This window comes from Lampris incognitus, chromosome 17 (assembly GCF_029633865.1).
Source record: "Lampris incognitus isolate fLamInc1 chromosome 17, fLamInc1.hap2, whole genome shotgun sequence".
Taxonomy (NCBI): Eukaryota; Metazoa; Chordata; class Actinopteri; order Lampriformes; family Lampridae; genus Lampris; species Lampris incognitus.
The window spans coordinates 41,935,355-41,960,247 of record NC_079227.1 but is presented as its reverse complement, the minus strand read 5'-3'; the positions used below and the strand labels follow the sequence as shown (position 1 = coordinate 41,960,247).

The following is a 24,893-nucleotide window of genomic DNA, read 5'->3' as shown; positions in this document are numbered from 1 at the left end:
GCGGGCCTTTTGTAAGGGGTTGGGTGCCTCTGTTAGTCTCTCCTCTGGCTATCACCCACAGACTAACGGACAGACAGAGAGGATGAACCAGAGCGTGGAGTCTGCCCTCCGATGCATGGCCGCCAAGAAGCCCAGCTCCTGGAGCCAGTTCCTCCCCACGGGTCGAGTATGCCATCAACTCCCTGGTTAGCTCTGCCACCGGCCTCTCACCTTTTGAGGTGTCCCTGGGCTACCAGCCGCCTCTCTTTGGTGCGCAGGAGTCGGAAGTGGTGGTTCCCTCCGTGCAGGCCCATCTGAACCGGTGTCATCATGTCTGGGAGGTGACCAGAGCTGCTCTGCACCGGGCAGCTGAGCGCGCCAGTCGGGGAGCCAACCAACGCCGGTCCCCAGCACCTACGTACCAACCAGGCCAAAGGGTGTGGCTGTCCTCGAAGGATCTTCCGCTTCAGTCCACCGTGAAGAAGCTGAACCCCCGGTTTGTCGGGCCCTTTGAGATCAGGAAGGTTCTCAGCCCCGCGGCGGTGAGTCTGAAGCTTCCGGCTTCCTTGAAGACCCATCCCGTGTTTCATGTGTCTCGGGTTAAGCCTGTCTCCCACAGTCCTCTGATGCCTCCGGCCCCGGCTCCGCCTCCCCCTGAGATCATGGATGGGCACCCCCAGTGGAAGGTCCGCCGGCTGCTGGACGTCCGGCACCGAGGACGGGGGTTCCAGTATTTGGTGGACTGGGAGGGCTACGGTCCGGAGGAACGTAGCTGGGTCTCCCGCCAGCTCATCCTGGACCCTGGGCTGCTCACTGAGTTCCATCATTCCCATCCCGACAAGCCGGGCAAGTCGCCTGGTGGCTCCCGTGGAGGGGGGGGGGTACTGTTATGGCTTGCTCACCCCGCGCCGTGGCCCGCCCACCCCGCGCCGGCAGCCAATCGGCTCGTCAGGGCCGGGCTTAGTCATCAGGGCTGGGCTTAAGTTTGGTGGCCTCCCACGCGCCTGTTGTCAGTTCGTGTTGTAACCTCCCCGCACCCGCAGTAGCGGCTACTCTCCTCCCACGGTCCTTTTCTCTACGAACTTATCCCCAGCCCTTGGTTCATGTTTTCCCTTGCAAAGTTTCCCCGTGGAAGTGTCCTGCCGTGTTCCCGTTTGGATTACCCGCGAGTTTTTTTCCCCCTTGGACTTTCCTGTCGCTCATTGCCTTCCGATGTTTAACTATTTGTACGCGTAAGGAATAAAGTACGCCAGTTTTCGGCTAACCCCATCTCTGTCTGGTGTCGCGCGCTTGAAGTCTTCCACAAACCCTAACATTTGCCTTGCCTTGCCTTGACAAAGACTTGGAACTTGGGAACTTCTTATTTGGGAGAGTGGTTGTCAGTGGGATTAGTCTGGGGGGCCAGGAGGCCTGTAAATTAGTCCAACTGCAACATGGAAGAAACTCTTCTTGTGGAGTGAGGTTTTGGTCCTGATGGAACTCAGCCTGTTGCTAGAGGGCAGAGACTCATAAAGGGTCGCCAACAATCTTCCTTGCCTGCCTGAAGGTCCTGGGGGCATTCAGGTCCTGGAGGGATGGGAGGCAGCAGCCGATCACCTTCTCCGCTGAGTGAATGGAATGACATGCTGAAGCCTTCCCTGGTCTCTGGCAGTGGCAGAGGCGGTGGCAACAATGTACTAGACCTTAATGGGGGAGGTTAGAATGGACTCAGTGATGGAGATATAGAAATTTACCATAATTTTCTGTGTCAGGTTTAATTTCTTCAGCTGCCCCGGGATTAACAGCAGCAGACTACCCCCCCACCCTCCGCCCTCGATTCAGAGATGGAAACGTTAGCCTTGGTGACCTTTTTTTTGGGAGGGGGGGGCGCTAAGAGTACATCTGTCGCAATGTTATAATGCTGTGGTTGAAACTATTCCCCAAAACTCTGTCAATAGTACAAGTGGCCATTGTAACTCTAATTAATGGTCACAGCAATTTGCATATGAAACCAATCACTGGTTTCAGTTTTGATGCAACTGTGCCAGTTTCTGTTATTATGCAACTGTGCTGTTTATAAGGTTGGAGATACCCGCAGTTTTGTATAAAGAAAACAAAAGACACACACGTTTATGTGGTCAATGAGAGAAATTGTCCGTTTCTACTTTCCTGCCATTCCTACAGTACCAACAGTGTGCATGCCACAAAATGTTTATTTTATGAAGTTACCTTAAAAAGAGAATTCTATGTTCTTATTTGCCATTCTTTTATAAGTAATTAATGTTCTCTAATTACCACAAATGACTCACGGTGGTGCTCCCTCCGGGTTGGGGATGAGTTGTTGCCTCAAGTGAAGGAGTTCAAGTATCTCGGGGTCTTGTTCACGAGTGAGGGTAGGATGGAGCGGGAGATTGACAGGCGGATTGGTGCAGCATCAGCAGTAATGTGGACGTTGTACCGGGCTGTTGTGGTGAAGAAGGAGCTGAGCCAGAAGGCAAAGCTCTCAATTTACCAGTCAGTCTTCGTTCCAACCCTCACCTATGGTCATGAGCTTTGGGTAGTGACCGAAAGGGTGAGATCGCGGATACAAGTGGCTGAAAGGAGTTTCCTCCGTAGGGTGTCTGGGCTCAGCCTTAGAGATAGGGTGAGGAGCTCGGAGTAGAGCTGCTGCTCCTCCGCGTCGAAAGGAGCCAGTTGAGGTGGTTCGGGCATCTGATTAGGATGCCTCCTGGGCGCCTTCCTTTAGAGGTTTACCGGGCACGGCCAACTGGGAGGAGACCCCAGGGTAGACCCAGAACGACTACATGTCCAGTCTGGCCTGGGAACGCCTTGGGATCCTCAGGAGGAGCTGGAGGGCATTGCTGGGGAGAGGGACGTCTGGAGTGCCCTACTTAGCCTGCTGCCACCATGACCCGACCCCGGAGAAGTGGCTGAAGATGAATGAATGAATGAACTCACGGTGTGATGTCACATCACTTCTTTGATGGAACTTTGTTTTGTTTTGTTTTTAACAACAGAGTTTAGACAGACAACTGGTTTAGTGTGCGTCTCGTTTGGGGAGGTGCTTTTTCAAAGGGGGAGGGGCCTGGTTTGTTGTTCACTTGTTGTTCACATATTCTTTGTTGTACTGTCCTGATGCTTGCTCAATAATCCAGGTAAGGAAATACCAGAAAGTTGAATCAGTTCATCTGGACACCGTGTTTATTGTGAGAAACATTTCATCACTCATCTAATGCCCCTTTTCCACTACATGGTACCGGATCAACTTGATTTGACTCGACTTGACTCGCTTCTGTGTCGTTTGCCATTACCGTTAATAGTACACGTGTGAAGAGTACATGTGATGGCCTTGTGGGTTGGCCTTATTGGGATGGTTTTGCTGCTCTGCTTGCTGCTGTTCTTTCTGTGCAGGTAATTGCTGGGCGGAGCTGGCACTTGCTCTCATGCAGCACACCTGAGCTGGCTGAGCTCAGGAGGCTTTATAAGGGCCCTGCAGGCTTGCCTCAGTCTCTCTCGTCCCCTGGTCCTCCTCGCCGTCGTTGGGCTCCATTGTGTGCTATATCCACACCCACTCACACCTTTGCATCATTCATGTCCACACGCCCAGGCATTGCAGACATACTGATTGATGGACATGCACTATTCCTTCCCTCTAATAAATCTTATCAATTATCCAGACCATGTGTGACCTCCCTACTTTGTCACATTCAGTGAGCCGGTTTGTGAGAAAATGGGAGCTCGTCCTGTTTGATAAGTTTGCCAATGTTGATTTAAACTTTTGTATTTGTTTGAACTAGTTGTGGCATCTCTATCTTCACTAGTAGAGGTTTTGGGCTTACCTTTAGAGTGAGTTAGAGGGTGCTGTAGTCGCAGGTTTGGATCTTGAGTGTCTGGTTGTTTTTGGGACTACTTTTGGGAGGTCGCATGTTCCAGGTTTTTCGTTATTGGCTGTGATTGAGTTCACTTGGCCTGTGTGTAGAGGTTGCTGGTAATTGGACTGGTTTTCCTCTTCAATTTTGTTATGGGGTATTTGTTTAGGGAGTTTTGTGCTGTTTTCTGTGGAGCTGAAAACAGTTTTGGGCCATGGTGGTAGTGTGATTGTTTGGGGTGCATTCGTTAGAATGAGAACTTTCCCTTGTAGGATGTAGTAACGTTTCTCCTTTGGGATTCGTTCATAAAACCTTTGTAGTGTTGCGGTGAAAGCGGTTGGAGCAGTAGTCTCGGGACCGCGTCACTACAGTCGGAGGGGGTCGCTGTTTGTGCAGTTGCCTTTCTCCTTCTGGTGGTTTTAGTGCATAAATACCCACTGTCAGTAGCCGCATGAAGACTAGGGGTGAGTTTAGTAAGTTTCTGGGTAGGTAGTTAGCGGGACTGGTCTGATTCATCTTGTACCTCAGCAATCACTGCTGTTCTGCTATGGATACGGCTGCTAGTTTTGTTCAGTCTCCTTCAGAGGAACTGTTGAATAGTTGTACTAAGGAGCAGCTTTTGAAGCTTGTTGAGCATTATGATGTTAACATTGGCGATAAACGGTTAAAAAAGGAAATTAAGGGATTGTTGAGAGCTACTTTGGTTGAAAATGGGGTTTTACCAGCTGTAGTTGAGGCTGAGGGTGAGTCTGTGGTGTCGCATGTTGCATTAACCTTTGAGCAGCAGAAAGAGCTGTTGCTGTTGCAGATGGAAAGGGAAAAATTAAACGTAGAGAAGGAACGGATCAGACAGTCTGTAGAGAAGGGAAGACTGGAGATACTAGAGCAGTATCGTTTAGATGTGATCAGGCAAGGCAGACTGAGTAATGCTGACAGTGAGTGTTTAAATGAGTCTCCCTCAGCTTCGCCTGGTTTGAGAAATTTTGATGTGGTAAGCAATTCGCGTCTAGTGCCAAAGTTTGATGAGAAAGGCCCAGACACCTTTTTCTCACTTTTTGAACGTGTTGCCAATGGGAGAGGTTGGCCCAAGGAGGACCGTGTGGTTATGTTGCAGTCAGTCTTGACAGGGAAGGCCCAGGAAGCTTATTCAGCACTCAGTCCAGTTAACAGTCAAAAATATTCCTCTGTTAAGGAGGCAGTGTTGAAAGCCTATGAGTTGGTGCCAGAAGCATATCGTCAACACTTTAGATCTTGGAGAAAGTTAGAAAGGCAGTCGCATGTTGCGTTTGCTAGAGATTTGACAAAGCATTTTAACAGGTGTGTTCTGCATTAGATGTTACAACTTTTCAGGAGCTTTTTGATCTGATGGTGCTAGAGCAGTTTAAAGATTGCATTCCAGCTGAAGTTGCCATTCATATTGCTGATGGAGTAAAAACAGCCTCTGTAGCTACTATACTTGCAGATGAATACGTGTTAGCACATAGGGGGAAATTTGGGAGAAAAAATGTTTCAGATAATGCTTCTAGCACTGTGGGCTCTGGTACTAAAGTTTATTGGTCTGAGCCTGTTCGGGTAGCTCATGGTCCTCGTTCAGTTGGCTTTGGTAGAGAGTTTAATTATTGTCATGAGAGGGGACATTGGAAATCTGAGTGTCCTGTACTGAAAAGTACGGGGAGTCGCACAGGGAGCAAGCATGTTAAACCTGTTGTTTGCACTGCTCCAGTGGTGATGTCTCCAGTGGTTGCTGATGGGGTGTTTGAGTCTGTTACATCTGAGACTGAGTATTCTGGTTGTGGAGCTTTTGTGTCTGATGGGTTTGTTTCTCTCCCTGGCAGTGACTGGAAAGTGCCTGTGAAAATTCTTCGAGACACTGCAGCACAGGATTCATTCATTGTGAAGTCCCTGCTGCCCTTTTCTCAGGACACTGCTACTGGGGATTGTGTGCTGGTGCAGGGAATAGGGTTAACCACACTGTGTGTGCCTTTGCATAGGGCCAGTCTGTATTGTGGTCTTGTGGAGGGTGAAGTCCATCTGGGTGTGCGTCCAGCCTTGCCCATCAATGGAATTGATATGATTTTGGGCAATGACTTGGCTGGAGATCGTGTCTGGGCCGATGGTTCTCCACCAGTTAAAACTCCACCCTTGGTAACAAAACTAGTGAAGGAGTTGCATGATGTTTTTCCAGCATGTGCAGTTACACGTTCAATGTCAAAAGCAGAGTTTGGTTCTTCACTTCAGAAAGAGGAGTGTGATGTGAAACTTTATGTGCACATACCGGAGTCATTTGCCTTCTCTCAGCAGGAGCTTATCAGTGAGCAGCAGGCTGATGCCACCTGGGGGGGGGGGGCTGTTAGACCAGGTGTGGCCCAGCCGGGAAGCTGAGAGTGCTGCCTTTGGATACTTCCTGCAGGATGACGTATTGGTTCGTAAGTGGGTGCCTCAGGGTCTGGATCATGTGGGGGATCCTGTAGTCCAAATTGTGGTTCCTACTAAGTTTCGAAATGAAGTGTTGAAGTGTTCCCATGATCAGACAGGTCATGTAGGAGTAAGGAAAACCTACAATCACATTTTGCGTTACTTCTTTTGGCCTCGTCTTAAGCGTGATGTGGCAGCTTACATTAAGACATGTCATACGTGTCAGGGAAACAGGTAAGCCGAATCAGGCTATTAAGCCTGGCCCCTTGTGTCCAATCCCTGTAGTTGAGAATCCATTTGAGCATTTGATCATGGACTGTGTTGGGCCTTTGCCTAGGTCAAAGTCTGGTTCTGAATATCTGTTGACTGTGATGTGCCAGGTCACACTTTATCCTGCTGCGTAACCCTTACGTACAATCACAGCTAAGTCAGTAGTTAAGGCTTTGACTCAGTTTATTGCCATATTTGGAATCCCAAAAATCATCCAAAGTGACCAAGGGTCGAACTTTTCGTCACATTTATTTTCTCAGGTCCTTAAACAGCTTAACATCAAACATAACCAGGCATCTGCTCATCATGCACAGAGTCAGGGTGCTTTGGAACGGTTTCACCAAACTCTCAAGTCTTTAAGGTCATTTTGTACTGAAATGAACAGAGACTGGGAGGAAGGTCTGCCATGGTTGCTGTTGGCTGCTAGGGAAGTGTGTCAGGAGAGTACTGGATTTAGCCCCAATGACCTAGTTTTTGGCCATAAGGTTCGTGGGCCATTGTCTGTGCTTCGGGATGGGTTGTTGGCAGATGACCCCCTGCCAAATTTAATAGACTATGTTAATGGGTTCCGGCACAGACTTTATATGACAGGCCAGTTGGCAAGACAGAAGCTTGAGGGTTCTCAGGTTAGGATGAAGCATTTCTATGATCGGCGTGCTGAGACTCGTCAGTTTAGTGAGGGTGATCAAGTACTTGCTTTGTTGCCAATTGTTGGGTCGCCTTTCCAGGTAAAGTTTGTTGGGCGTACTGTGAAACGTCAGCTGTCTGAATAAAATTATCTAATTGCTACTCCAGACCACAGGAAAAGGCATCAATTGTGCCATGTAAATCTGCTGAAGCCATATTATATACAGTGCTGCTTGAAAGTATGTGAACCCCTTGAGCAGTTTAGATGTTTCTGTTGTTTTACCATGATTTTCTTATTCTATCATCACCAGTTTTTATGTATGAAATGTCAAATATATGTTTATCAGTTGCATGTACTTGTTTAGTGGGACTTGTTTAAGTAGCCCAAAAACTACATGAAACATGGAATTAGTGTATGTGCAAAAGTAAGTGAACCCCCAGCTGTATTGGTTAAGTCAAGCAGGTAACAGACTCGGGTGAAACACATTTGGGTGCTTAATTAATCATTTAAGCAGACCAATGAAATGAGACATCCTTGGGAAAGGGTTTGGCCTGCACTAATTAAAAGAGAGAGGAAACCAACCAAACCACTGTGGTCCCATACAAATCAACAATGCCGAGAGCAAAGGAGATATCCAAGGACATGAAGAAGAGGGTAGTGACAGCCCATCAGTCTGGGGAGGGCTATAAGACCATCTCCAAGAGATTCCAGCTCCATCCATCCACTGTAAGACAAATAATTTACAAATGGAGGGCCTTCAACATGACAGCAACTCTGCCTAGGACGCCCATCAAAACTATCACCCAGAAGCACCAGAAAAATAATAAATCAGGTAAAGGCCAACCCACACATCACCTCTAGAGAGTTGCAGACCTCTCTGGTAGCATCTGGGACAAATGTGCATGCATCTACAATCAGACGAAAATTGAATAGCCATGACATTAATTGGAGGGTTGCTAGAAGGAAGCCTCTGCTCTCAAAAAAGAACAAAGCTGCCCATTTTAACTTTGCCGGAGAGCACTTGGACAAACCAGAGGCCTTCTGGAAGTCCATTCTCTGGACAGACGAGTCCAAAATAGAAATATTTGGTCACAATCAAAACCAACATGTTTGGAGAAAAGCCAACACTGCATATGAAGAAAAGAATCTCCTCCCAACAGTGAAGCATGGTGATGGAAATGTGAAGGTCTGGGGCTGCTTTTCTGCTTCTGGACCTGGACGACTCCATATTATCCAAGGAACCATGAATTCTCCGGCATATCAACAAATTCTTGACCAGAATCTCCTGCCATCAGTCAGGGAGTTGAAGCTGGGACGAAAATGGATTATGCAACAAGACAATTACCCAAAGCATTCCAGCAAAACTACAAAGGAATGGCTTCAGAGAAAGAGGATTCGTACTCTGGATAGGCCCAGTCAAAGTCCGGACCTTAATCCAATTGAAATGTTGTGGCGAGACCTGAAGAAGTTGGTACATACCAGATGTCCTTCCAACCTCTCTCAACTGGCTGAGTTCTGCAAGGAGGAGTGGGCAAAAAGCCCCATAAGCAGATGCGAGAGACTGGTTAGTGGTTACAGAAGACGTTTGGTTGAAGTAATGCCTGCAAAAGGAGGAGCCACAAGCTACTAATACAAGGGTTCACATACTTTTGCACATGTTAAATTTTCAGTTTTTGTGAAATAAACCACCTTTGTTGAATTAAATAATGAAAATATATCTCTTTTTGTGTGTGTGTCCATTATTTGGAAGGCGTGCTTTACAAATTGGGATTTGGATGTATGTGTAATAAGCTTGTTTTAATGTTTTTTTTACAAAAACAGTGACCATGTCTGGAGGGTTCACAAACTTTCAAGCAGCACTGTATGTGTTTCACCTCAGGTTGAGTCAGGTTCCTCTTCATTAGATGCAAGTCCAGCTTTGACTGCTTGTAATGTGGTGCAGTCAGCATTTGATGGGGGTGAGGAAGAGGTGGCTATACCTGATGATTCTTTGGTGCGTGGTCGTTTAAGGAACTCTGAGTCACTTCAAAATTTGGAGGCTTTGTTGGCTCATTTGCCTGTTCAGAAGTGCATTGAGTTGGCAGAACTGATTCGAAGTTATCCTTCTTTGTTTGGTGACATTCCCTCGAGGAGAAATTTGATCGAGCACGACATTGATGTCGGTGATGCGCAACCAATTTGTCAGAGGTTTTATCGTGCCTCTGAAGAGAAAAGGAAAATACTGGACCGTGAAGTACAATACATGCTTGACCATAACACTGCTGTGCCTTCTTCTTCCAGCTGGGCATCTCCATTCTGCTTGTCGAAAAATCCCATCGGTCTCCACGTTGTTGTACATATTTCCAGAAAGTGATTGTGGTAACAAGCCAAATTCTTACCCTTTACCCCGTGTTGAAGACTGTATCGGTCAAGTTGGTGCAGCGAAGTTCGTGAGCAAATTTGATCTTTTGAAAGGTTATTGGCAGGTCCCTTTAACGCCCAGAGCCCAAGAAATCTCTGCTTTTATTACTCCATCTGGCTTGTTTTCATACACCGTTATGGGTTTTGGTTTGCGTAATGCTCCCACTACCTTTCAAAGGCTTATGAACACGGTTGTCAGTGGGCTTGCAGGTTGTGCTGTGTACTTAGACGACGTTGTGGTATACAGTAACATCTGGGAAGACCATATTGCCCGTATTCGTGCTTTGTTTGGCTGTTTGGCTGATGGAAATCTAACCATTAACCTGGCTAAATGTGAGTTCGCAAAAGCTACAATAACATATTTGGGTAAGGTAGTAGGTCAGGGACACGTGCGGCCAGTAAATGCTAAGGTGGCAGCTATAAATGCATTCCCTGCTCCTACTACAAAAAGGGAGCTTATGAGGTTCTTGGGTCTTGTTGGGTATTACCGTTGTTTCTGCCACAATTTGTCTTCTGTCGTGGCTCCTCTGACTGACCTGCTGAAGGCCAAATCCAAGTTTGTTTGGTCTTCAATGTCAGCAGTCCTTTTGCCATATCAAAGCTCTGTTGTGTTCTGCTCCAGTCCTGCTAGCTCCCAAGATGGACCAGCCATTTAAACTGCACATGGATGCCAGTCACATTGGGGCTGGAGCCGTCCTTCTGCAGCCTGACAACCAAGGTATTGATTGTCCAGTTAGCTTCTTCTCTAAGAAGTTTAAGACCTACCAGGTAAACTATTCAGTGGTAGAGAAAGAGGTTCTGGCGTTAATTTTGGCACTGCGGCATTTCCATGTGTATTTGGACTCTGGAATGCCCATTGTTGTATTTACAGATCATAACCGATTAACATTTTTGAATACATTACGGAACCCGAACCAGAGGCTCATGCGATGGGCCTTATTTTTGCAGCCCTATAATTTGCACATCCGTCATACTAAGGTTACAGATAATGTTATGGCGGACGCTTTGTCTCGGGCGCCGATGCAGTTTCATGCAAAGTTATAGCTACTATGCTGTCCTTTGCCGTCTCGTTTCCCCTTCCTTTTAAACTGCTCCTAGGCGCCAAGGCTGATGAGGCTGGAGGATGCAGAGTCGGTGGAGTTACAGCAAAGTCAAGTTGTATGAAGGGGTGTTGGGTAGGAGCGAGTTTATTCAAATTGTGTACATTTCAAGTTGAACTATGAAGTTACATATTTGCTGTAATGTAATTTCAGTAGTTGTCATGTTCTGTAAATAGTTATGTCCAGGGTCGAGAGCCTTTGCTATGGCGGGGAGTGTGATGGCCTTGTGGGTTGGCCTTATTGGGATGGTTTTGCTGCTCTGCTTGCTGCTGTTCTTTCTGTGCAGGTAATTGCTGAGCGGAGCTGGCACTTGCTCTCATGCAGCACACCTGAGCTGACTGAGCTCAGGAGGCTTTATAAGGGCCCTGCAGGCTTGCCTCAGTCTCTCTTGTTCCCTGGTCTTCCTGACCATTGTTGGGCTCCATTTTGTGCTATATCAACACCCACTCACACCTTTGCATCATTCATTTCCACACGCTCAGGCATTGTAGACATACTGATTGATGGACATGCACTATTCTTTCCCTCTAATAAATCTTATCAATTATCCAGACCATGTGGGACCTCCCTACTTTGTCACATTCAGTGAGCTGGTTTGTGACATACACACGACCATTGTAACTAGTTACAATGGTCATGTGTACTATTCTCAGAGGATTGGGGAATGTTTGCAATCACAGCATTGTAAGATGGCAACAGATGTACTCTTAGATGTACCCACCCCCCCCGGTTAAGGGATGGTCATTCCCTCTTCACATAGATGGCCTCTTTTGACTCCTCGTTCAAAGCAGCTTCTTCCCTATCAAGGATGTGCACATCCTCATCCCTGAAAGAGTGGCCACTGGTCTGTAGATGGTGTAGACTGTGGAGTCCTGGTCTGATGTGTTAGCTCTCCTGTGTTGTGTCATCCTCTTGGCCAGTTTCTGTTTAGTTTCCCCGATGTACAAGTCACGGCAATCCTCCTGGCACTTAACATCTACCCAATATTGCTCTGTTTGTGCCGGGGGACCTGATCTTTGGGGTGGACCAACTTCTGGTGCAGTGTGTTTTGGGGTTTGAAAGCAACTGAGACGCGATGTTTGGAAAATACGCATCTCAACTGTTATGACACTCCCGCCACATACAGAATCACCACTGGTTTACACTTAAACAGCTGTTGTCCTTCTCCTCTCTTGGATTGACTGGTGCACTGTTTGGGCATCTTCCTGGCTTTGACAAACCTCCAGTTAGGATAAACCACACTTAACCAGGACCTGTTTAAGTACATATTGCCATCCGTGGCCCACCTCAAGGATCGGGTCCCCCACCACATGTTTTTACACATCATCCCTGGTTCCTTAATACACACTTGCTCTCCAATGAAGAGTTTGTGAGTTTTATCTCACAATAAATTGACTCTTTTCTATCACTAAATAAAACCCCAGGTGTCTCCATGTCTGTGCTATGGTGGGAGGCTGTAAAAGCCTTTTTATGAGGGGAAATTATCTCATTTTCAAATGAAGTTAAAGTTATGAAGAATAAACTATCTGAAGTCAGTCAACAGATAATTCAGCTGGAATTATCTGACACGCTGGAATGTGCATGTTTACTGTTAGTTCCATTTACCATGAAACTACATAATTTCCTAGTTCTCATGACCAATCTATTTATTTTGCTTGTTTTTCCCCCCTTTTTAATTTTGTTTTGTTTACTTTATCATACAGATGTTTCTTTGCTTTTTCTTATCTTGTCTTTTGTAATTACTTATAGCCTCATTTTAAACTGCTGTTATGTGTTATTTGTCTGGAAACCCAATGAGAAACAAAGAAGCATGCAAAACAGTGTGCACCAACTCGCTGAGGACACCATATGTGACGCCATCCTGTTGTTTATCTTCCAGTTTGAAGTAGTGGACATGGGCTTACCTTGCCACAAAACCTATCCGTGGACTTGCAACTACATAGGTTTTGGGGAAAATCATACATTTATCAATTACTATGTCACTATGTGGCCAATATGACTGGCTGTCATTGTCATCTTGTTTGTAAGTAATATATTTGTGGGGAAAACACTCTTCAGAGCATCCTCATTCACAGCAGGCTTTACCTCACACTTCTGACGATATCAGCGGGAGGGAGACCAAGACAACAAAAGGAAGAAAGGACATCAAGGATCGGCTCTGAGCCCTTTCTTGTTTGCAGTGGTGATGGACAGGTTGACGGACGAGATCAGGCAGGAGTCTCCGTGGACGATGATGTTTGCGGATGACATTGTGATCTGTAGCGAGAGTAGGGTGCAGGTGGAGGAGAGCCTGGAGAGGTGGAGGTATGCACTGGAGAGAAGAGGAATGAAAGTCAGTAGGAGCAAGACGGAATACCTATGTGTGAATGAGAGGGAGGACAGTGGAATGGTCAGGATGCAAGGAGTGGAGGTGATGAAGGTGTATGAGTTTAAATATTTGGGGTCAACCGTCCAAAGTAACGGGGAGTGCAGAAGAGAGGTGAAGAAGAGAGTGCAGGCAGGGTGGAGAAGAGTGGCAGGAGTGATGTGTGACAGAAGGGTACCAGCAAGAGTTAAAGGAAGGTTCACAAGATGGATGTGAGACCAGCTATGTTATATGGTTTGGAGACAGTGGCACTGATGAAAAGACAGGAGGTGGAGCTGGAGGTGGCAGAGTTGAAGATGATAAGATTTTCACTGGGAGTGACGAAGAAGGACAGGATTAGGAACGAGTATATTAGAGGGACCGCTCAGGTTGGATGGTTTGGAGACAAAGCAAGAGAGACAAGATTGAGATGGTGTGGACATGTGTGGAGGAGAGATGCTGGGTATATTGGGAGAAGGATGCTGAATATGGAGCTGCCAGGGGAGAGGAGAAGAGGAAGGCCAAAGGGGAGGTTTATGGATGTGGTGAGGGAGGACATGCAGGTGGCTGGTATGGCAGAGGAAGATGCAGAGGACAGGATGATATGGAAACGGATGATCCACAGTGGTGACCCTTAACAGGAGCAGCCGGAAGTAGTGGTGGAGATCAGCCGGAGGGAGAAACTGAATACAGCCCACACCAGCATCCACACTATGCACACAGCATCACTGTCACGTCATCATGTGTGATTTGGCAGTTAACTGTTTCGCATCGTTCTTCTCATCACCATGAGTTACATCATCCCTGTGATCTCAAGTCTGAGCTCTGCTGAGAGTATTCTATGAGTATTTTCAGATAGAAATACACCGCTCCCAGAAGTAACATATTACAAATTCCATTCTATTTTTTTCCAGACTGGTCAAATACAAATTGTGAAATACTCAAAAGTATTTAAAATACATCTTTTAAATACTTTCAGCTAAAGTACATGCTCATGTCTGCCCTAAGGCAAACTTTTGAATTTAGTTTAGACAATGAAATGTCGTCTTTTTGGTGGGAAAAAATGAGGTTGGAATCAGAGAGAGAGAGAGAGAGAGAGAGAGAGAGAGAGAGAGAGAGAGAGAGAGAGAGAGAGAGAGAGAGAGAGAGAGAGAGAGAGAGAGAGAGAGAGAGAGAGGAGAGAGAGAGAGAGAGAGAGAGAGAGAGAGGAGAGAGAGAGAGAGAGAGAGAGAGAGAGAGAGAGAGAGAGAGAGGAAGGGAGGGAGGGAGGGAGGGAGGGGAGGGAGGGAGGGAGGGAGGGAGGAGAGAGAGAGAGAGAGAGAGAGAGAGAGAGAGAGGAGAGAGAGAGAGAGGAGAGAGAGAGAGAGAGAGATGAGAGAGAGAGAGAGAGAGAGAGAGAGTGAGAGAGCGGAGGGAGGAGGGAGGGAGGGAGGGAGGGAGAGAGAGAGAGGAGAGAGAGAGAGAGAGAGAGTTTTGAGCAATCAAAAAATATGGGTGTGTGTCTCCAATCTTCCCCATGTCCTCGGCATCATAACTGTGAAGTGCTGGTGTATCTCACGGTCACCAGACAGATCTTGAATATTCTCCTCCGTGTAATTTTCCTATGTTTCAGCTGTAACTCTGATATTCACTTCAAGATTTCCAGTTCCCATTCATGTTTTATATCCAGTTCCCTACAGCTGTATGTTGAATCACGCTATATAAGTGACGGTGAACTCTTTTTTATTACTGCCTTTATGTTCAACAGGAAGAGTCTGTCTAGATTAAATGGTGATTCACAAACCTGGTCCTACTCCACATGTAATGCCTTCAGTAATGTCTTAGTTGTAGGAATGTGAAGAAATCTATACCCCAAAACAGAGCTCTTGTTCAAGTTGTCCAAATAATTTCAAAATGTCTCCATTAAATAGCTGATCAATAATAGATAACCCTTTGTTGGCCTTCTGCTGAGGCACATCTGTAGACCTTCACTTGAACTGGTGAGAGAGCTTCCTCAAAGTCCTCATGAGTTCTCTTGGCGTCCCATTAGTACCAGCTGATTTATTGTTATTTTAACTGTTTCTATTGTTCTTGTTTTTGATAACTTTATTTCTTTAGCTGTAGTTCTCGCTCTCTTCTATAGGTATCATCATGTTTACTGATTTCATGTGAAGAAGAGAGTACATTTAGTTTAGCGAAAAATACTCCAACTTTGTCCTCTTTGTTGTCGATTTGAGGGCTGTGATCAGGTTCTTGTTAGACTTGCAAAAGCATCTGCCCTTTCGGGTTTTAAGTCCGGCTTCTTTGAAACTTGATGGGTGATTTTAGAGACTTTGTGGGCGGTTTGTTTATTTTTGATGTGGTTGAAAAGCCAGAAGATGACAAGCTCTATGTCCTGTCTCCATAGTATTTTGGCCCCGTCAGGCGTGTAAATTAATGTCACATTTAAATTCGAATGAATAAAAATTGGACAATAGGCCAAACTATTATAAACAGCTTGTTCAGAAAGCTGCAGCTCGTCTGGTGTTCAACCGCCCTAAGTTCTCCCACACAACAGCTCCCCTTCTCCTGTCCCTACACCGGCTCCCAGGAGCTGCTGGCATCCGGTTTAAGACTCTGGTGCCGGCCTACAGGGCAGTGAAAGGAACAGCTCCTTCCTGTCTCCAGGCCATGGTCAAGCCCTACACCCCCGCCAGACCACTTCGCTCTGCTGCCTCGGGACGCCTGGTGGCCCCGTCGCTCAGAGGCCCCTGCTGCTGATCGACCCCGGTCCCGGCTCGGTTCTGTCCTGGCCCACAGTGGTGGACTGAACTCCCCACTGATGGCAGGACAGCGGAGTCGCTGCCCATCTTTCAGCGCAGGGTGAAAACTCACCTCTTCAAGAACTACTACCCTGTTACTCGCTCTTGGTACTTATTGTATTCACTCATGTAAAAACAAAGAAACGCCTCTTTCTTGTGCTTTTACTTTAGCACTGGTTTTGCTCTTAAGATGCTTGTTTAGATGCACTTATGACCTCTGGTGACGAGTAGTTCTTCTGATCGCCTGTGTTAAACGATGCACTTGTTGTAAGTCGTGCTGGATGAAAGCGTCGGCTAAATGACTGGAATGTCATGTCATGTCATGTCATGTCATGTCATGTCATGTCATGTCATGTCATGTCATGTAAAACAAAGGATACAATTATTAAAGTAAGATCATTATATTTCAGAATAAAGCGAAACCCGGAAACATGATGGTAGCGAAGGTGTGGCGTTTGTTGAAAAGGATAAGATAATAATTTTAAGATATTCTTGCCATGCCTTGCTCAGCGGTACAGACAGGAGTACTAACCCTAACATGCGTGTCTTTAAAAGCAAAGATGAGTAGAGATAAGTACATCACTTATAATCTGTAATTTTATTTTGCTATCAATATCCTGTCATATTTTGAGTACCATTTACATGTGGTGAATGGATTTTCTCTTCCAAAGTTTGTGCTTGTAGTTATGGAATCGTAGAAGGACTTATATTTTTTCATTTGGTATTTTTTCCCCCTAATTTGAGCAGTGGCGCCCCCCAGAAATGTTTCATCGGGGTGGCCAAATGGGGCCACTGAAAATCTTGGGGTGGCACACCGAAACCAAAAGCCATGACTGAATTTCGGGAATTCTGTTATGCTTTCGTAGTATACTGTATAGGCTAGTTGAAAACTGCCAATATGAGAGTTAAGGAATCGCCTACTGAAATACTTTGGTTTCTTGTTTTTTTACAGTTAATGTTACTACATATCTGATGTGCATCGACTAATACCGGCACAGTTAACATTTTGAGTTCCACAACAGTTCTGTTTAATGTGTTATGTGTCTGTATATATTGGAACGTGTTAGATGATTCATTGTTACATTGTATATGTGTGACGCAGTGACGGACGATCAGAAGCTGCTGGCTGCCTGGCTATGCATTTCTTATTTTCTTTGACATGAATTATTATGAAAAATATGCATTATTGATTCAAATGAACAGCACCTATTGCAAAATATCAGATAGAAGCATATTCTGCATAATCAGAAGCATATTCTGCGTATGCGACTCGTGGCTGGGGGGGGGGGGCAGCAGGGGGGCCAGGGATAGTATCAGGGGTGGCTGTGGCCACCCCTGGCCACCCCTTGGGGGTGCCACTGAATTTGAGCAAAATTGGCTTTATCACTTTATTTTACATGTGCTCTACTTGGTTTGTCTTTGTCTTCTTTTCAGGGAGATGTCTTCTTCACTGGTGTGGGATAAAATTGAGGAACCTGAAGTGGACTTTCAGGAATTTGTGGAGTTGTTCTCCAAGACAGCGGTGAAGGAGAAGAAGAAGCCATTGTCAGACACAATTACCAAGTCCAAGGCCAAACAGGTCAGTGTGTGTGATGAGCATCTTAAGCAGTAACAGCTGAGCACTAAGCGCCACAGAACCAAACCTCTGATTCTTTTTACTTTTACTATTTACTTTTCTACTGTACTCTCTCTCTCTCTCTCCACTGAAAAAATATAAACATGTAATATTTTCAAAGTTATATTCAGAATAATTCCTAAGAGGAATCTAGTCGATTGAAATAAATGTATTATACACCAATTATTTGACTTCACATGACTGGTTTGCCTTAGCCGGAAGGCAAAGCTCTCAATTCACCAGTCAATCTTCGTTCCAAACCTCAACTATGCTCATGAGCTTTGGGTAGTAACTGAAAGGGTGAAATCTCGGATACAAGCGGCTGAAATGAGTTTCCTCCGTAGGGTGTCTTGGCTCAGCCTTAGAGATAGGGTGAGGAGCTCGGACATCCGGAGGGAGCTCAAAGTAGAGCCGCTGCTCCTTCACGTCGAAAGGAGCCAGCTGAGGTGGTTCGGGGATCTGGTCAGGATGCCTCCTGGGTGCCTTCCTTTGGAGGTTTTCCAGGCACATCCAACTGGGAGGAGATCCCGGGGTAGACCCTGAACCTCGCTGGAGGGACTATATGTCCAGTCTGGCCTGGGAATGCCTTGGGAACCCCCAGGAGGAGCTGGAGGGTGTTGCTGGGGAGAGGAACATCTGGAGTGCCCTACTTCACTTGCTGCCACCCTCAAACGATCCCGAAGAAGCGGCTGATGATGAGATGCCACGAGTAGAGATGACTGGTTTTCCATATGTACGTCTCCTGGTCACAGGTCCCAGCAGCCACAAGTGCAGCTCATCCTCCTCTTCCAAGCCTCGGTTGTCTGGCTGTATTTCAGCAGGGAGTGGAACGGCTTGCTGCATCCCAAACATGCTCAATAGGTTACATGTCTGGTGATAATGCAGGTCAGGGAAGAACATGGTTCTTTCTGGGTATTACATACAGACCCCTGTGATATACTATATCACCATGGTGAAAAATGAGGCCATGGCAACAAATAGTAAGATATCAGCGGTCATTTTTAAAAAAAATTTTTTTTGCATTTTGTTTGCCACTGATAGATTCTGCTTGTGTCTTTTGTCATTAGCATGTGCTGCCCCTCACTATAAACTCATTCCTGGATGCGGCACTTTCCTGAGGATGGTAACATAGAAAACCTGCTCATCTACATGTTGTGCAGACATTGTCTACTGTTTCTCCAGAGCACTGCAACTGGGATTCTATGTTTTATGTTGGATCGAAGGGGAAATGCGGAAGGGTTTTGAGGAGAGGCTCACTCAAGATGTCCGATGATAGATTAATTTTTGACTCGTCTCAAAAAGATGTCAAAAATTATAAATTAATGGAGGGAAATAGCCTAACCATAAGCTATAGACACGTAAAAGACTCCATTTTGCAGTTTGCGTTCACAAAATAACTGGATGTGTGGTCTACCAGATGGGTTAGCGTATTGAATGCATGGGCCTTCAATATGCTATGATGTGCTAAACTCTGAATGTCAACAGACTGTCTGTATACACGTTTCTTTCCCCAGTTTCAACCCTGGGAGCAGTAAGCACTTTGTTCATGTTGACCTCTGGCTCCTGCCTTTGTTGTTAGTGTGTGATAGCCCAATTATTCAGTCATACCCGTATCGTCAATTCTACTCCGTCAGTGCACATTGAGGAAGAAAAAAAACCACCTTTCGGTCATAAGAGATTAATTTTAAGATTCAAGACTGTACTTTCCGAGGTGCCTCAGGATGTACAGTCATTGTGCCTTTTTGATAATAGACTTGTTTTTGCCTGTCCCATTTTAACTTTTTGCTGATGAGTGCTGAGGAACTTGAAGGAGTTTATCCCGGTCATGGGTTGTTCAGCAATATGGGTGGGTTCTTTGGCAGTCTTGTCTTTTGTTCTGAAGTCAATAGCTATTCCATTGTTTTGGAGGTGTTGAGCAGGAGTTGGTTGTTATTGCACCATCTTACCTGCCCTGTCCACTTCCTGCCGGTATGGAGTCTTGTTGTCCGAGATGAGGCCCATAATGGTGGTATCGTCCACATACTTGAATACTTTGACTGAGCTATCTATGGGGGCGAACAGGTTGATGTACACAGGGGGAAGGTTTTATTTGGTGAAAGCCCTAGCAGGGTTCCCCAATTAGTTTTCCCCAAGGGCCAAATCATGTCATGCATGCCAAGCCAAGGGCGAAAATGTCCATTTTTTTCTCCCACTGCACCAGCAAAGGTTGTTTTATGTGCATATGTTGTTGATGCTGCTATTACAATTATTATTATCATCATGCCCTGTGATGGACGGGGCAGCTTGTCCAGGGTGTCTCCCCGCCTCCCGCCCAGTGATTGTTGGGATAGACTCCAGCCTCTCCGCGACCCTGAGTAAGGTTAAGCGGTTTGGAAAATGAATGAATGAACTATCATCATTATTAGTTTATCATTATTATTTTATCGTAATTATTAATATTATATTATTATTATTAGTAGTAGTAGTAGTAGTATAGTAGTAGTAGTGATGGTGGTGGTAGTAGTAATAATTTAGGCCTGGGATTCTTAAGGCTTGTGTAGACGGTCACACAATTTAGGCCTGGGATTCTTAAGGCTTGTGTAGACGGTCACACAAGAAAGAAAAATGCTCTCTTGAAACAAAATAAGCCCAAAACCAACCACTTAATTATGGACAAATGGACAAAATTAATGGATGTTCATTCCCCAACCAGTGAGAGAAGTGAGAGTGACGGGATGAGGCATCCTTCTGATGTCGGACCTGTTTTCTGTTGTGGCAAGCCTGAGACACCGGCCAAGATGTGCATTGAAGAGTCTGTTTCTTTCTTGGTTCTTGATCGAGTTCATTGAAGAAAACCATGACTCACATGTGTACGTGGAGGGGAAAATTGTGAGTAGGAGCATTGCAATAGCACTCATGTTTTTGACTCAAGCTTGGGGAACCACATTGATCCAAAAGTCACTCACCCCAACGTTCTTGTGTTGTGCTTTGAGCAAATCAGATGTTCCCATCTGCAAGACCTCATCTGAAGACTTGCCTCATCTATGGAAGGTACTGCAGTCCACTGGCTATCAGCCAAAACAGAGAATGGCTGGCTGTCTCAGGAAGAGGAGGATGTATTCAAGCATTCAAGCGCTAGGATTGGCCAGATCGGCCGATATTAGTTGCCTCCGTTGGTTGGGTTGGTTAAGGTTGGGATTAAGGTGGGGTTAGGGTTAAAGTTGGCTAATCAGAGGCAGTGTATGGGGCGGGTCTTCCTAGAAACCTAGCGCCTGGATTCTATTGCTTCGTAATAAGGCGTCGCGCATTGAGGGAGCCGGGTCAGAAGGCAGCACGTCTTGTTTTCTGCAAGGCTCGCCACGGAATCCTTCACTGCTGGATCCTCCCACATTTCATTCTCTCGCAGTGCTCCTGCAGACATGACATGACATGACATGACATGACATGACATGACATGACATGACAGTCATTTAGCCGACGCTTTTATCCATACTAACGTAGGACATCAGGAGAGCTACTAGTCATCAGAGGTCATAAGAGCATCTAAACAAGTATCTAAGAGCAAAGCCAGTGCTAAATAAAAGCGCAAGAAAGAGATTTTTTTGTTTTGCGTTTTAAATGAGTGAATACAATAAGTGCTAAGAACAAGTAACAGGGTGGTAGTTCTTGAAGAGTGAGTTTTCAACCTGTGCCGAAAGATGGGCAGCGACTCCGCTGTCCTGACAGTGCATCTTCCCCCCTTGAATGTCTCTCTCCAAAAGGCTCAGCTTTGACCAGAAAGCTTCAGCCACCTCGTACATGTCTCTAACAGTGTGGTTCTTGCCTTGTAATTACAGATTAAGGTGATTTAGATGAGACATGATTTCACACACAAATAAATACATACATACATACATACATTCACCTTATTGCCCCTTAAACCCCCCTGATATTCTTGGGCTTTTTGGCTCCGCGGTCCAGATAAAAATGACACAAGCTGGTCGGTCGCCTGAGGTCGCACGCCCTCTCCAACACGCAGCCCCTGCTCAGCCAGCGAGCATCATTCTGCAGTGAAGCGTCCTTGTGTTCTGCGGACGTTTCCTCCAGCGGTGCTCTGGAAAGGTGATGTTGCAGGCTACAATTCTCACGAACTAGTAAATGTACCAGTCTCGTCACAGCATCAGTCTCCTCTTTCATTTCCCCACGCAGTTAGTACGCAACGCTGGTGTGTGAATGATACAAGGAAGTGCTAAGAGTGCTGGGGTAACAGCAGCAAGCCTGCTCACCAAGGCCTTGTCTGGTCTCACCATTGACGGAGCCCCATCGGTGACAGCGGACACAGCTTTGCTCACACCCAAGCCGTTCTCCTTAAAGAACTGTGTTAACTCATTAACGATGATGTCCCCAGTTGTGCACCCAGGCAGAGGGAGCAAACAAAGCAGCTCTTCCTGAGGGGTCTCCCCATCAAAACATCTGGTGAATACAGATAGCTGTTCCGTGTCGGTTTTGTCACAGGACGAGTCTGTGGCTAGTGATGTGGCTTCTGCTTTCTTCAAATCAGTGAGTAGATTGGAAAAAAACACTCCTCCACTAGAAGTTCTACTCTTCGTGTTAGTCGACAATGGCACCTGCTTTAGTAGCTCCACAACCGTTTTCTTGTTTTGTCGTCATGACTTAAAACTTCACCAACCGCGTCACCTCCACACGTTTCAGTCAGACCAGGATCAGTGGATGACTCTAATCTTCAGCAAGGGTCCATGAAACCTGCACTGATGCCGCTGCTGCACCCTGTCGTGCTGGTGCTGATTTGCAGAGAGTAGGAACGGGGTGCTTGTACGGTGCCTTCATGTTTGCTGTTTTTGTGTGCGGTGCTGTGATTGTGTAGGGCAGTTGGCATTAAAACTGGCAGCATGTGTAGTGCTGAAGTGCAGCTTGAGATCATCTGCTGTGCAGACAGCTGCGGCTGCATGCCCGTCAAGTCGGTTTGGCAAAGACATAAAACAAGACTGAGCGGTCCAGTCAGATTTGAACCGACGGTTTTCTTGGTGGACTTTCCGCTTTTTTGCGCAGGCCATGTCCTCGGTTTAGGATGCTTATCCGCCAGTTAGCTGGTGAGTGGCTGTGTCTAGTCAAGGAAGGTGGAGAGCGCGGAGTACGTCTTACGTCTGCCCATGCGCGCTCTACGGCATAGGTCAGGTGTACGGTGTGGGCTGAGGTCCAAATAAAGTGGAGCGGCACGCGCTTTGTTTCACATGTCCACCGGGCCAACTCTGTGACAGAGAGTCCGGTCCAACTCTGCGGTGGGGGACGGGGCACTGCGGTGCAGTTTGACACAGCCTCCCTCTGATGCGCGAGAATCCTCGCTTGGTAACGGGGCGGCCTTCCTCTCTGTCAGCACACGGCTGTATCTGTGGCTGCAGCTAAGAAGAACATCCACACACGGCTCGCTGTGTCTGTGTCACCCACACAGATCAGCCACAAGGCCCCCTCCTTAGAAGGCAAGGCTCGGCTTCCAACACTGGGTACGAAACTCAGAGAAAGTTGAACGTCTCTTCTAGAAAGGCTTTCATAATAGCCCTAATATGGCTGATCTTGGGCGGCACGGTGGCACAGTGGTTAGCGCGGTCGCCTCACAGCAAGAAGGTCCTGGGTTCGAGTCCTGGGGTAGTCCAACCCTGGGGGTCGTCCTGGGTCGTCCTCTGTGTGGAGTTTGCATGTTCCCCCCGTGGTTTCCTCCCACAGTCCAAAGACATGTAGGTCAGATGAATCGGCCGTACTACATTGTCCCAAGGTGTGTGTGTGTGTGTGTGTGTGTGTGTGTGTGTGTGTGTGTGTGTGTGTGGGGGGGGGTCCTGTGATGGGGTCCTGTGATGGCCCGGCAGCCTGTCCAGGGTGTCTCCCCACCTGCCGCCCAGTGACTGCTGGGATAGGCTCCAGCATCCCTGGGAGCAGGATAAGCGGTTTGGATAATGGGTGGATGGATTATTGAGCATGCACAAAGACATCCACATCATTTGCATCCTGACGTGAATCCTGGCAAGGTTACAAACGAGGTCTTAACATGATGTCAGCATCAGTTTATGTTTGAGAAGTTGGATCATTTTTCATTTTGTTTGGTGAAATTAACATGACCTAATGTGTGTCTCTCAGGTGGTAAAGCTCCTTAATAACAAGCGCTCTCAAGCAGTAGGGATCCTCATGTCCTCCCTGCACCTCGATATGAAAGACATTCAGCATGGTAAGCCTTTAAGTTTTGGTTCTTCCTATAACACAGAATGATAGTCTTAACAGATGAATGGGTGAGAAATATACCACTGCAGGCAGTGCGTACCACTCCTCACGCCCTCCCTGTAATCACACAGTGGGGCTCCCTCTGTGCAGTCTGCTCCCGATTGTTATCCACTTTATTGACATTGTGTGCCCCAATTTTGGAAACGTTTTAATCCCAAATGGTTGATGAATGTTCTTAACCAAACATGGCTTTGTTAACAAGTCTGCATGAATCCTGGAATTGTGGGAAAATGGTATTGCTTAACAAGTCTTTTTTCAGTAATGTTGCTTTAGCTGTAAGCCAGTTAGTGTGATGGTACATGCAAGTTTGTGAGAGAGAGAGAGCGAGAGAGAGAGGGAGAGAGAGAGAGAGAGAGAGAGAGAGAGAGAGAGAGAGGGAGGGAGGGAGGGAGGGAGGGAGAGGGAGAGAGAGAGAGAGAGAGAGAGAGAGAGAGAGAGAGAGAGAGAGAGAGAGAGAGAGAGAGAGAGAGAGGGAGAGAGGGAGGGAGGGAGGGAGAGAGAGAGAGGGAGAGAGAGAGAGAGAGAGAGAGAGAGAGAGAGAGAGAGAGAGAGAGAGAGGGAGAGAGGGAGGGAGGGAGGGAGAGAGAGAGAGGGAGAGAGAGAGAGAGAGAGAGAGAGAGAGAGAGAGAGAGAGAGAGAGAGAGAGAGAGAGAGAGAGAGAGAGAGAGAGAGAGAGAGAGAGAGAGAGAGAGAGAGGGGGGGGGGGAGGGAGGGAGAGAGAGAGGGAGAGAGAGACTGGTCCAGGAGGACCAACTGAGAGGAGACCCCAGGGTAGAACCAGAATTCGCTGGCTACATGTCCATTCTTGCCTGAGAATGCCCTGGGATCCCCCAGGAGGAGCTGGAGGGTGTTGCTGGGGAGAGAGACCTCTGGCGTGCCCTAATTAGCTTGCTGCCACCGCGACCTGACCCCGGAGAAGCGGCTGATGATGAGATGAGATGATGATGCGATGATGATGAGATGAGATGAGATGACATGATGATGACATGATGATGAGATGATGATGAGATGATGATGAGATGAGATGAGATGAGATGAGATGATGATGAGATGAGATGAGATGAGATGACATGATGATGAGATGAGATGATGATGAGATGAGATGATGAGATGATGAGATGATGATGAGATGAGATGAGATGATGATGAGATGATGATGATGAGATGAGATGAGATGAGATGAGATGAGATGATGAGATGAGATGAGATGAGATGAGATGAGATGAGATGAGTCAGAGGTTGTGAGATTCAGTGATTGGTTATCG

At 46.7% G+C, this 24,893-nt stretch overlaps 1 protein-coding gene across 1 annotated transcript in view; it reads left to right on the top strand.

Annotated features, from left to right (window-relative positions):
* fmn2b (formin 2b) overlaps positions 1–24,893 on the top strand; it is a 174,414-nt gene that overhangs the window by 75,779 nt on the left and 73,742 nt on the right. Inside the window, exons 9-10 of the mRNA XM_056296803.1 lie at positions 17,199–17,343; positions 23,488–23,575. Of these exons, the coding sequence (XP_056152778.1) occupies positions 17,199–17,343; positions 23,488–23,575 (233 nt within the window). The remainder of the gene's footprint in view (positions 1–17,198; positions 17,344–23,487; positions 23,576–24,893) is intronic.